The 13,375-nt window shown below is 39.1% G+C and overlaps 1 protein-coding gene across 12 annotated transcripts in view; it reads right to left on the reverse strand.

The window, feature by feature from the left end:
* Positions 1–13,375, reverse strand: part of A1CF (APOBEC1 complementation factor) — an 81,051-nt gene that overhangs the window by 28,465 nt on the left and 39,211 nt on the right. For 6 of the 12 annotated variants that reach the window (XM_032491421.1, XM_032491419.1, XM_032491414.1 and 3 more), the window contains 3 exons: positions 9,417–9,560; positions 7,502–7,632; positions 2,132–2,370 (listed from right to left, as the gene is read on the reverse strand). In XM_032491421.1, the coding sequence (XP_032347312.1) occupies positions 2,132–2,370; positions 7,502–7,632; positions 9,417–9,560 (514 nt within the window). Of the gene's footprint in view, positions 1–2,131; positions 2,371–7,501; positions 7,633–9,412; positions 9,561–11,660; positions 11,757–13,375 lie in introns of all 12 variants that reach the window. The other 6 variants (XM_032491420.1, XM_032491418.1, XM_032491424.1 and 3 more) reach the window with 4 other exon arrangements.

Raw genomic sequence — 13,375 nt, forward strand, 5'->3', positions numbered from 1 at the left:
AAGCCCCATTAAAAAGACTGGCAGGACCCCTAGGCAGGGCCGCTGCTCTCCTCCCACTAGCGTCCGGTTCCCTGAGCTCACTTTCCTTCACTCCTGATTGGTTATTCTCTCACTTCTGATTGGTTATTACTCTCACTCCTGATTGGTTATTACTCTCACTTCTGATTGATTATTACTCTCACTTCTGATTGATTATTACTCTCACTTCTGATTGGTCCACTTCCCTAACTTCTGATTGGTCCATTCGTAGTACTTCATTTGCATGGAGCTCACTCCTGATTGGGCTATTTCTACAAAGCTTGTTTCTGGTTGGTCAACTTATCTTGTACTTTATTTGTATAAGATGTTGCAAAGCGTAAAACTGGCAGCCTATAAAAGGCCTGTGTGAACCTATAGACTGCAGAGTTTGAAGTGGTAAGTTCTCTGGGCTCCTTGGCGTAATAAACCTGAGTTTTCCAATTTTCTGAGTGCTGCTTGGTCTCTTGCCTGGATCCAGGTTGTTGTTACAACTGAGCTGTAACATCGAGGTGTAACACATTTTTCTGCAACAGAACTACTGAGTGAGTGACATTACAGCCTGTCAACAAAGAGAGACTGAATTCCTACTGTTTGGGAGAACTTGGAGAAAAAGGTGCCATAATTGAGGGACACTAATCTAATGGTAGTGTTCAGGATGGAGTAGGCAGAGAGTGGGGTGCATCAAAGAGAAAGCAGAGCTGAGAAAGTAATTAGGAGACCTTGCAAAAATAATCTGAGGTGAGGGATATACATGTTTAGCCTACAGTGATGGCCTGAGAACAAGATGGATATGAGGGACATTTCAAGAGCAGAATTGTTGGTGTTGAAGATGATAGCAAAATTCCAAGTTCAGGTCACTGAGAGGCTAGGTACACACCGTGAGGAGTTTTAGTGATTCTGTGCACATGTGAGTAGATGGCTTGCCCACCGGTGTAGTGAGTGGAAACTTTAATGATAAAAATATCCACCTCTCAGAACAAAAAATTTTACTGTTAAAATGTTAGATACCAATTTCATCCTCCCTAATCCTTGTAAACGTTCTGTTTCCTATGTTTTATAACAAATCTTATTATACATGTATAAAATTTATTAGTATATATTATTTTGGATATTAATATCCACCTCTCTAATAGATTCAGCAATTTTGGGGGGCTAGCTCATATTTTTTACCTTAAGCTGCCTTCATGAAAATATTATTAAAACATCTTCCCGCAGCTCCAAAGCCATCTTCCAATTTTGAAAATTTCTAGAGGGCTAATCCTATTGGTTTTATTTTCGAGAATGTGTACAAGGGCAGCTTACTTCTAGGTGTTTTTGTTGCTGTTCTGCTTTGCTTTTAATTCTGGTGGCTCTTCCATAGTGCTTAAGAGAAGAGCTGATTTCAATGTATTCAGTCTGCCTTTCTTGAAATCTTTTATTTTAATATTAGTTCATTTTAATATCTTTGTGTAAGTTTTGGTGAATATTTTAGAATAAGCAGAGGACTTTAGCCATTTTTCCCTAAGTTGATCTGACTGGGGCAGTGTCTTGGAGTCTTCTAAACTCAGGAATTCATAGTTGTTGCCCAAACTGGACCTATCTGCCTAAAATAGCTTTCTAGGAAAAGCTATTGTTTCTAGTCCCTGAAATTAGACAAATTATTAGACACTAGGGAGTCATAATAAAAGTATGTCATTTAATTGTCCTTGGGAAGGTGTATCACCTGCAGGTGGATTATTTCTACATTGTAATGGAGAACATACTCGATTTCTAATAAACCTGATAACAAAAATCATACATAAAGATAACTGTTGATTGACAAATTTACTTTTAGAAGATTCTTCCGTTCAAGGATTTAGTATAGAGTTGCTATAGCTTAAAGTTCTGGATATCTCCCTTGCAAATACATGGGATTTAAGGCACAGAATGAAGAGTTTTCGGAACGCAGTCTGTGAACACTTCAGGGAACTGAATCAACTGTGAGATAAGGAGGAAGAGTTTAAAATATAGCATAAGCAGAGATAAAGAGCCAAAAAAGAACAACAAGCTTTTGTCTCCTTTGCTGAGGAGCACAGCAGCACGAGGCAGGCAGGCGGGAGTGGAGCAGTCTCCCCTTTGAGGAGGGGATGCGAACCTGGTAGAAGCTTCCTCCGGGCCATGGCCGCCGCCCGATGACTCTCGTACTCCACGAAGGCAAAGCCCCGGTTTTTGGTTTTATCCGCCGCACTCGGGTAGACGATGACATCCACCACTCCGTCGGTGACCTTTTTCATCTCTGCTAAGATTTCTTCTCTCTTTTTAGTTTTCAGGATTCCCCCTACGAACAATCGGCAGTTGTCCACGCTGGCACAAACCCCTAGGAGGCGTCCATTTCTGCAGGAACAGGCATTTCTACTGGTGAGAATCCCTGTGTGATTCAGTCAGTTTAAGATGGAAGTTGAGGGTGGGGAGGGTATAGCATGTACTTAGCATGCACAAGGTCCTGGGTTCAATCCCCAGTACCTCCATTTAAAAAAATAAATAAATCTAATTACCTACTTCCAACCCCTCAAAAAAAAAAAAAAAAAAAAAAAAGAAAGAAAAAGATGGAAGTTGAAAATGTATGGCCCTGGCCCTGGCCCTGATAAATGGACTGTGGATATGAAATGTTTGGTTGTCTTAGTGTTTTAACTGGTTTTAGAAAGCTGTAGCTGCTTTTGAGAAACTGGAAGGTCTGTCAGCATTGGCTCTACTTTGTTAAAGGGAAAAACGTATTTGAAGCTGAATAGCATCTGCTGTCTTTAGACTAGATGTAGATTCACTATTACTGTCAGTCCTCACCACTCCCTAATACATCCCCCGTCTTGAGGCCTTGATACCTGGCCCACTCTACCCATGTCACCTGCCTGGCTGCCCTGGAGGTATCTGAGGTTGCAACCCGTGGTGCTCCCTTTCTGTTCCAACTGAATAGAAGCTTTTTCGACAGGATCACTATTCAAGATAGTCCCTATCCAGAACAGATTTTCATATATTATTTGGCTGACACAAGGAGCCTATGAAATGGGCAGAAGTATTGTTTCCATTTTGCAGTTGAAGAACTTGGGACTGCAAGAAATTAAGCGACTTGCTTAAGACTTTGTAGATTTTAAGAGATAAAATTGGCCTGTGGACTCAGTTCAATCCCTGTTCCTTCCACTGTACAGTGTTGCTTATTAGCAAGTTGACAGATGCTTTCATTGGCAAGGTGTAGTTTGGTTCAACTTTTCTGGGGGACATTTGGCAAAATGTATCCATGGTCTTAAGTGTGCAGAACCTTTGACCAAATAATGTCCCTTTAGGGGGAGTGTCTTTAGGAAACAGAGATGAGCACCAGCATTTTTGTGCCAAGTTAGTCTCTGCTACTATTTAAAATAGCCTCCAAATTGGAAATGAGCAAAATAATCCATCATACGGGACTGGTTTAATGTATCTCAGCTGCAATGACATTGACTCTGGGGCTGGATATTTCCTCATTGTATACCGTGATATGTTTGTCATTCCAGGTTCTTGTCCACTAAATGCCAGTAGCTACCCGTTAGGTCATCCAAGAATGCCTCTTCATCTTTGCATAATGTCCCATAGGGTGGACAATACTGCTTCTGGCTGAGATTCACTGGTAGATAAAAGATTGGCATTCATAACATAGAATGCTCTGTAGTCATTAAACATAGTAGTGTAGGAGAATATTTGCTGGTTGAAAAAAGCAGTTCACATTATGCTGCTAGATTAGAAAAAAGTCTGTAAAACGAGTATGTGAGAAGGCCATTTTGATTAAAACTATAGAAAATCTAGAAAGACAATAAAAAGTCAACATAGCAATGATTTGGGGGAAATAGGGTAATGAAAGAATGGTTTGAACTTTTATTACTTTTTTTTGTTGCTGTTTTTATGTGTGCATATTAGCCTATGTGATTTCTGTAATAATACGAAGTTATTAAAATTGGATAAAGTTCTCTTTACAAAAACCACTCATTTGTCATGAATAAAATGTACTCAGTCAGGTGAGTGGGAGATTGCTCTGATTTCTTGAAAGTAGTGGTTCTCAGTTGTGACTCTGACAGGGGTTGAGCCCCTGTGCTCATTGTCTTCCATGCTTTGCTGAAGAACCAAGGACCACATATCAGATCTTTGGCAAGTCCATCTCCGTTTGGTGAATATTGCCCTAGGAATGTGGTTTTTCTGGGGAGAGTGAAGGGTTGAGAAAGTGATCTTTCAGGGTTTTTTTAACTTACACCTTTTGCTGCAAGATATTATTTATTTAGAAATTATATTTTTGATAATTAGGGGGCCTGTCAGATATCAGTTACCAGTAGGGGGCGCCTGGAGTCTCCAGATATCCTGTTTAAATCTGTGGTTTGTCAGGCATCTTTCCCAGAACTGCTTGGAGATGAAATGCTATCTTTCAAAAGCTGAGGGCATGACTGTAATGTCTCTAAGAAGCCAGGCATTTAGACAATGCTCAGTGAATATTTGATGAGGAGGAGGAGGAGGTTATGACAATTGTGGGTCTCTTCCGGATAAGAACCTTTTCTATCCCTTAAAAAATAGTGGCTAAAAACAAACCAAAGATTATTCTCTTCTCTACAAGAAAGGTTCTGTTTCTGGCAGGACTGAGCCAAGGCAGACTGGAAGTAGGTGAGGTTGGCTCTGGGGTGTCTACTCTGCTATTCCACATTCCATTTAATCTACTGCTTAAAATTTAAAGTCATGCTGTGCCTTCACCTTTCTTCTGGCATCCAATCTGAACTTTGACTGGAATTTTGGCCACCAGCATTTTTTCCAAATATTCTGTTACATTTCTCCTCTTCCTTTTCCCCCACCTCCTGCCATCACCATTGGCAAACGTTTAAAGAGCATCTGACATGTGTCAGGCTGAACTTAAATGCATTACCTCCTTTATTTTTCATAGCAACCCCCCTATGAGGTAGGTAGATTTTTCTCTCTTTCATGGATGAAGACCCTAAAATTCACATAAGATATTATTTTTTAGTGGATTGTATTCATTGTTCGGAGCCTGTTTTCAAAAAGTTTTGATAGGCTCTGGTATGTAACAGTATGGTGAGCAGATACAGTGAACCCAGTTGATTCCCTACATAGCCAGTTCTGCATCCGTCTCCACTTAAGAGGTATTTTGGAAATAACCCTTACTGTTAAGATGTCTAGGTTTCATGAAAGACCAAGGAATGGAGACTCCTCTAATTCCTGTAAACATGTAACTGTAATATTAAAAAGCTATATTAAGGTGGGGTGGGTATGGCTTGGTGGTAGAACACATGCTTAGCACGCACAAGGTCCTGGGTTCAATCCCCATTACCATCATTTAAAAAAAGAAAAAGAAAAAGAAAAAAAGCTGTATTAAAATGTAGCTTTTTATAGTCCTTTCCAAAATAATTTATTATGTTTTTTCTCATATATTGGGTGCTGAGAATAATGATATAATCAGATGATAGTATAAAACTGATGCTGAAAGAAGTCAAAAGATTTATCCAAGAGAACCTGGGCTAGATCTCAGATCTTCTGATTCTCATACCAAAAAATCCTCCCTGTCAGAGCTCTTTTGGATCCATGGAGGCATGTATGGGAGGGGAGCCTCCTTTATGTCTTTTCCAAGACTCTGTTCCAGAATCTAACCTTGGGACTGAATGACTAGGCTGCTAGTGGTTGCCAAATCCAATCAGTCTTTATGGGGCTAACAGGTTGAAGAAAAATGACCCAGTAGTTGACTGACTTACAGAATTACAGGGATAATGCATGCCTTAATGGTAGGAAATCTACTCTCTCTGTATTCATCAAATTTAAGATTCCATCAATTTTAAGGTGCATCTCTGTTACAGAAAGGAAATATGTAAAACTGCATCTCTGAATTAATGTGCTAATATGAAGGAGTTCTATCATTTATTTACCTATTATTGTGCTCTAAATATTTGGTTAAACATTTAAAAATCTTGATAAGATCCCCATAATAAACCTATGAAGTAAGTATTATTATTCCCACTTTATAGATGAGGAAATTGAGGCTCAGAGAGGTCAAGTCACTTTTTGGCACTCCGCTGAAGCCTGCCTGACCCCAAGCTATTGCTTTTTCATCTAATGTACTGATCTTTCTTCTAGGTGGCCCAGGACTTCCGTAAAGGATTTATGACAGTTCCCTCGCAAAAAATGAAGGTTTTAGAACTCAGACAATTTCATGAAGTTAGCTCTGTTGCCAGTTTTTGATTGTATGGTGTCAGTTATGTCTTGGAACCCTCTGCTAATCTCATGGTTCTAAATATTACCTATATTTGGCTGACCCCCAAATTTCTATTCCAAACATGACCATTCTGCTGACTCCAGGATCCTGCAGTCCCCTGCTCAGCACCTTCCCTGGGGTGCCTGATGTGCATCTCAGATGCAAACTGCCTCAAACAGAGCTCTTGATGTTTCCTGCTTTTCTCCCTCACAGCCTTTTCCACCTCAATGACACTATCACATCCACAGATACTTGGACCAAAATTCTAATTTTCTTCCCCAAATTGTAAATTCACTCACGTTCTAAATCCAATATTTAACCAGTCTTGTCTGTTTCAACTTCCAAAATATATCCCAGGTCTGACTTTTTTTTTTTTTTTTTAACCACCTTCACCACTAACCCTCTGTGCAACCAGCATCGATCTCTTGTCTAGTTCTCAGCTACTGCAGCACCCTTCTAACCAGCTTCCCTCTTTCTGTCCTTACCCTGCTGCAGTCCATTCTTCACCCAAAGCCAGAGTTATGTTTTAAAAAGCACGAATCTAGTGAAAACCCTCCTATGACTTCTCCTTTTTATTAGAATAAAATCCAAATTGTTAATCTCAGAGTATAAGGCTCTCCAACCATATTGCCTTCAACCCTCCTCTCTTTACTTTGTAACAAACGTTGGCTTCTTTTACTGTCCCTCTGATACTTCAAGCTTGTTCTCTTGGGACCTTTGCACTTGCTGTTCTTTCTTTCTCTGAAATACTCTTCCTCCAGGTCTGACTGTCATGCCTGATTCTTTGCATTCGAGTCTCAGATCAAATTTTACCTTCCCGAAGACTATTTTCTTCGTTAGTTATTTTCAAGTTAGAGTAGCAACCTCCTTAGACAACTTTATCCCATTTCCCAGTTTAATTTTTTCAAACTCTTTTAAATAATCTTATACATCCATTTGCTTACTAGGAGGGTAGGAAAGTGTCCTGTGATATTTCTAATATTTTGAACAGTGCCCAGCACATATTTATGAAATGGATAAATTAATGAATTTTCTTTGAACATTTTACAGAACTTAGTCTGGCACCTTATTTAGTGATGATTTAATAAATGTATTTAGTGATTAAATAAATAATTCATTAAATTGATTTCTAAGCAAAAGAACTAACCTTTTTATTTTGGCTATCTTTTGCATATATTGTATTAGATAAACTTGATAGAAGAACAGGTAAAGGTACAATGTCTGATTCACTTTTAATCTAGAAGAGGTGGAGCTTACCTAATTTCATAATTATTAAGTTGCTTGATGGCGTTCTTGGCTTCCTGTTTATTTGAGAATGTTACAAATGCATATCCTCTATTGTTGCCATTAAAATCCATCATCATTCTCATTTCATAAATTTTACCAATCTACAAGTAATAAAAAAAAGAATTCATATTTATACATTTGTACTTCCAAATGGAAACACACACACACACACATACGTTTTCTGAAGTCTTTCTCTGCCGTGTTTGGCATTTGCATCCTGTGTAGAATGGTTTGCATAGTTTCACGCTGGGTTCAGATCTGTTATCTGACTCATGGACAAAGTCAAGTTAAACAAAGAAAACGGATATAAGTGGCATTTTAGCCCAAGGGACCAGAATATGTTTTTGACAGAGCAAGTGACCTTTCATCACACAATTCTCTGGGGATTGATACAACTGTCTTAGGGACCAGAAAACACATTTGTCATCTCTTGTCTTGGCCTCTGAAGTCTCCATAGTTTTATTTTTACTTGGTCATACTCTACAACTGACGTTTAAAACCAACACTGGAAACACTCATTTGGAACTTGGTAAACTGACTTCTTAGCTGTCTTTCCCCCTTACTGTGACATAAAGGTGAACACAGAAGGTGTATTTCAGAGGATGGTCGGGGGAACCCTGTTTCTCAGTCTGCAGGCTGAAGATAAATGCTAGTCTTAATACAACTGAGCCAGGACCAGGACCTCCGTGGTAGGAGGGCACTCACTGTATCCCTCTCACTACCCCTCCTCTGTTTTGGTTACATGCTACCTGAACTGTTCTCTATAATGCAGACCCAGTAGTTTATTATTGCTGGCTGCTGTAAGAACAGTTGCCCACACAGATGCGAGGGGCATGCACAGGGAGAAGAGGCGTCGTTAGACATACGCTGCCCGTCAGCTCAGCCTCGCCCTACCTCAAGCCCAGGTATTCAGTGATGGACACCCATTTTTTCTGGGCTCATCAGGAAAGAGTTCAAGCATGTTTTATCTCTGTGTTTGAGGTGTTTCTTGGTGCTCATTTTCATGTTGAGTATATAAGATTCATAGAGGATTAAGTCCTCAGAGTTTGTACACGTGCCAAGTGAGGTTGTTTGTATAATATTAAGAGCAGTTCTGAACCCAAGGCTGAGTTACACACGTACCTGCGTGCTCACAGACACACACACACAGCTGATTTTGGCGTTTAGGGGAAGAAATAGTTAACCTCTCATTTTTAACTACAATTTCTAAGAATGTGATTGTTAAAACACTAGTTGGCAAATTACTGAAAATTTAATTTTGTCTTCTCCCCTTAGCTTTGGGTTTAATAACAAAATATCATTGGGCGTTAAGACTGAGGAAATTTATTCCTTAATTACATAACGACTTTGAGAAACCATGCTGCTAATCTTGTTGCTGCCTTAGGGAAGACAGATTCATATTTGCAGAAGGAAATTTCTTTCTGGACTGATATGCATAGACAGACATTTGAGCCATGACAGACATACACGTTTTGCATGGGAAAGTTTTGCGCCCTATAAAACCATATTAACATTTCAAGTTGAAGCAATACCTTATTGTTGACAGGTGGTCGTAGTGTTGTTCTGGGTTGACAGACACATTGCGTTTGCAGTAAGATGGCTATGCCCGTGGAGATGGGGGATCGAGATAAAGATTTAAAAGTCAGCAGCAATGGTAGTTTCAGCTGTCAGTATCAGGACGAAGAGCTGAGTCAGGGCAGTGATAATTAGGGGACAACCACCAGCAGCTAGGAAGGTTTTACCTTTGTTCATGATTGAGGAACGGCAATTGGAAGAACTGGAAGAGAAACCATCACTGACCAAGAAAAGTAACAGTGAAAGTGAGGTGAAGAAAGCAGTATTTTTTCCTTGAAAGATAAAAAAAAAAGGTCATATTTGGACTCACTTTTTCACATAATGGTATAAGTTCATCTTCAAAAAGGTCTCGGGGAAGTTTTCCAATAAAAATTTCACAGCCCCTTTCTGGGGGTGCAGCATCCCAGCCAGGTGGGGGACCACCATATTTTCTTTGTCCATTTTCCTGCAACTCCCATGTGGATTGTACAAGGGAGAGAAGAAAACAAGAGAATCTTTAGTTCCAGTGCCTCAATTATTTTCAAAATCATTTCACAAAATAAGGAGCATTCTTCTCGACAAGTAAGAGTAGTAGACTGGTCACAGAATAAAAATGGAAGCCTCTGCAATGTGGATTTTTAACACCCTGCTCTGTGCTTCAGCAGTTTGCTCCTACATAAGCATTGTGAAAACTTGGAAAGTGCCAGGCAAATATAAGGGCTTATGGTTATTTTTAAATGCCATTCAAATGCACCAATGCCTGATCATCCAAGGATCTGACTATAATTTGAATCTGGGGTTCTGATTTAAGACTGAAGTCTGTGTGGTCTGCCGGTGAGGGTTCTGGAGCTGGACTACTTGGTGCCATGACTCATGAGCTGTGGGGCCTTGGGCAAGTGACTTGACTTCTCAGAACCTCAGTGTTTTCATATACAAAGCCAGGTTAATAGCAGCTGTCGATTAAAGGAGAAAATACATCAAATATGCATGGCACAGAACTCAGCACATGATAGGTAGTCAATAGTTATTAATTCTCTTTTTGCCTCCCTGGATTTAGGCTGTTACATGTGCTGAGCAAAGCAATGTGAACCTCTAAGTAGATTAACATTTGACAGGGTGGACTGGGTAATTTTGAGGGTAGCCAATGAGGAACTTAAATCTATTCTCAAAGCTGACAAGATGGTGAGAGCTGTTTACTAATGTTGGATCTCTTTGTGGGAAGCAATACTTTCTTAGTCCAGATAGAATTAGCTTCTTTTTTTTTTCCTTTCTCCTAACAAACCCTTGGTAAATTCAGTGTCCTTTTCGGGGACAGATAGTACTGATGCTTCTCTGCACTGATACGTTTATTTTTCTGAAGGTTAATGACCTAAAAGTAACTTCAGGGGCCCCAAAGTGCAATACAGACTTAATCCACCACCACTGAGCTGAAATAGTTCATTTTCCGGAGAAGGATACACTTACTTTCCACTTCGGCATAGCCAGAAATCTTTGTTACTATACTTAATTGTGATTTTTGGAGAAAGGAAAATGTAAGGGGCCAAATATCAGTATCATTACTAACTTCTACAATAATTCTTTGAAAAAGTTTTAGATCATAGAATATAATACATGATGTTGGAAAAAATAAGTCATGTTTAAAGCAAAATGAAAAATTCCTCAATGCATCGCCCTCTACCCATGTGTAGAAGCAGTTACTGTTCAGTTTGCCTTTCCAAACTATATGCATTTTTTAAAGACATTCGTTAGTTGTTTAAAGATGGTATTTTGTACGAGAGCTGTTGGTTAAAAATCAAAATAAAGCAGCTTCTAGTTTTTCTGTTAAATGTTGTTAAAAACTAACTTGAGACTTTCTCAATCATTTTATAGGTGGTAGCACAAAGACCTTTCAGGTCATGGTATTTAAATGATGTCTGTGGTCATGATCACTTTGAATTCCTAATGATTGAATCATGTTGCTTTAAATTAAGAGAGATGTCATAGGGGTGTTCTACCTTGCCTTGATCACTTTTTGCTTCAAACAAGTAGGCACCTTTCATCTTCCTAAACATTTTAATATTTGACTCAAGAGTTCTTGAATTTTTTCTTCCCCTATATTCTTGCAGGATTATCCAGGAGAAAAACTTTTCACTAAGAAATAAAATGTTTTATACTGAGGAAGGGGAAAAAAACTTAAGAAATCAATGAGCTATATCTCAACCAAGAATTTCCTAAAAAAATGAATTTGATATTTTCAGAGACATATTTAAAATCATATTTAAGATGTATTTTATTTACCCTACAGTCACCTATAGAGCACTTACTACATGTCAGACACTGTTCTAATTCCCACACAATATCGTGGGTTAAGGACTATTACAACCCCCATTTCACGGAAGACACCGAAGCTCACAGAGATCAAGTCATTTGCCAAGGTCATGTGATTGGGAAGTGGAGAAGTCAGGATTTGAACCCAGGCAGTCAAGGGTCAGAGTCCATCAGCTTAATCCCACTACAGTTTGCTTTGTTGTATGGAAGCCTAATCACTTACAACAGATTCATACATTTAAGTGCTTATTTATGAAAAAGAAATTACCGTGTCATTGAATTGCAAACTATCTGCTGCATTTAAAATCCTTCCCAATTTCCAGTCATCTTAGTACACGGGTGTTGGGAGGAACGTATCCCATACCTGTTGCTTACAGAGAGGCAGATCTCTGTTAACATCCTGCAGCCTACCTCCATGCGCTGACTCTCACCACCTGGTTGGTGAGAAGCCCACTGAGGCCGTTCTGTACGTCTTAAATGACTGAAGATGCATGATTCAGTGGATTATTGGAATAGATTTAGTATAAAGTTGGTAGAAGTTTTACTCTTTAGGCCGAGGAAACAAAACAAACTATCACAACGGTCATTCCAGAATTTCCAATTTGACACGCTTTGTCCAAGAGTTTGAAAATAAATAGGCAACCAGCAGATTGACCTTTTAAATCTTCCCTTCAGTTTTCATGCTCTAATTGCTAAAAATGTCACCAGACTATTTTGTGCATGTCACGTGTATCAGAGAATTCGTGGAGCAAAAGTGATTGGGTAGGAGAGATTCTTAATTCTTTCTGTTTCTGTAAACACTTGAAATAAATTCACCAAGAGTATTTTGGGGGGCAACCAAGAGTCTGGTGCAGAGATGCCATGAAGTTCAGGCACTGGGGGGAAGATTTGGGCACGGAATACCCCAGTGGTGGAGGTCCAGGCCAATTTAAGACAGGCACTGGGCATTAGTCATGGGGTTAGAATAGCTGTCCATTACTCAGAAAGGACAGTTGGGAGCTGGATGGCTGTATTTTAAGCACTATTTTTATAGTTGAGGAGTTTAAAATAGATAAAGCCCAGTTATAACTGCTTTCTTCTCCTGGCCAATGTCCTCGCAGGATGCATACCCCCGGCAGCACAAATGTATTAATAGCTTGGAGAAAAAAAAATAGGGGATTTTGTTTTTTATGAGAGAATGTTCATTAAACTCTGGGATTTTTCAGTTTTTCCAGCTGAAGACTTGGAAACCGTTTATTCTCTCTAGTCACACATAAAGAGGTGAAAACCTTTGATTATATAAATTGAAAATTAAAGACCTAATTCTAACTATAAATCCAGGAGCTTCAATTTAAATACTGGATACTGAGCTTACCCAGTAACTCAGTTGATAGGAGAATTTGGAAATCCCTCCTGTCACAGAAATTTTAAGTCTTTCATGAAGGAACCATAGAGCCTTTAAGAAGTTCTATATAACATCTTCTTGACCTTGGATGAAACCCCCCAACCTTTAATAAATGATCGTAAGCAGTACATTTTAGCATGGAGGACAAATGGATGGAGTTAATTTTGGCCATCTGGCATCTGATCTTTTTATACATCTGGGGAATCTGTGCAAAACTGCCTTTTCCTACAGGAGTTAAAAGTGCCAATACTTGCTTTTCTAGTGTCCCTTGCAGCTGGGACAGTCATGATTATACTAGAGTAAAATTGAGTTCTGGTGCAGAAATTATAGTAATGCTAACTTTAGTGTTGAGTAGTCCATGAATGGTGGATAACACTTTCTTTATCATTCCAGATTTGTGATGTAGCTTTGGGTGTTATTTCTAAAAGCTTACTCTTGAATCTAGTTTTCCAAATCCAAAATTTCTGTAAAACAGTACCCTTTTAATAAACTCCTTTTCTGCTTAATCAGCCAGAATTTACCTCTATTACTTGCACATAATACTAACAGCGGCAAAAAGTAGCAGCTAACCCTGCGTCAGTGTATGCTAAGTGTTTTCC

Source organism: Camelus ferus, chromosome 11 (genome assembly GCF_009834535.1).
Source record: "Camelus ferus isolate YT-003-E chromosome 11, BCGSAC_Cfer_1.0, whole genome shotgun sequence".
In the NCBI taxonomy this organism is placed as follows: domain Eukaryota; kingdom Metazoa; phylum Chordata; class Mammalia; order Artiodactyla; family Camelidae; genus Camelus; species Camelus ferus.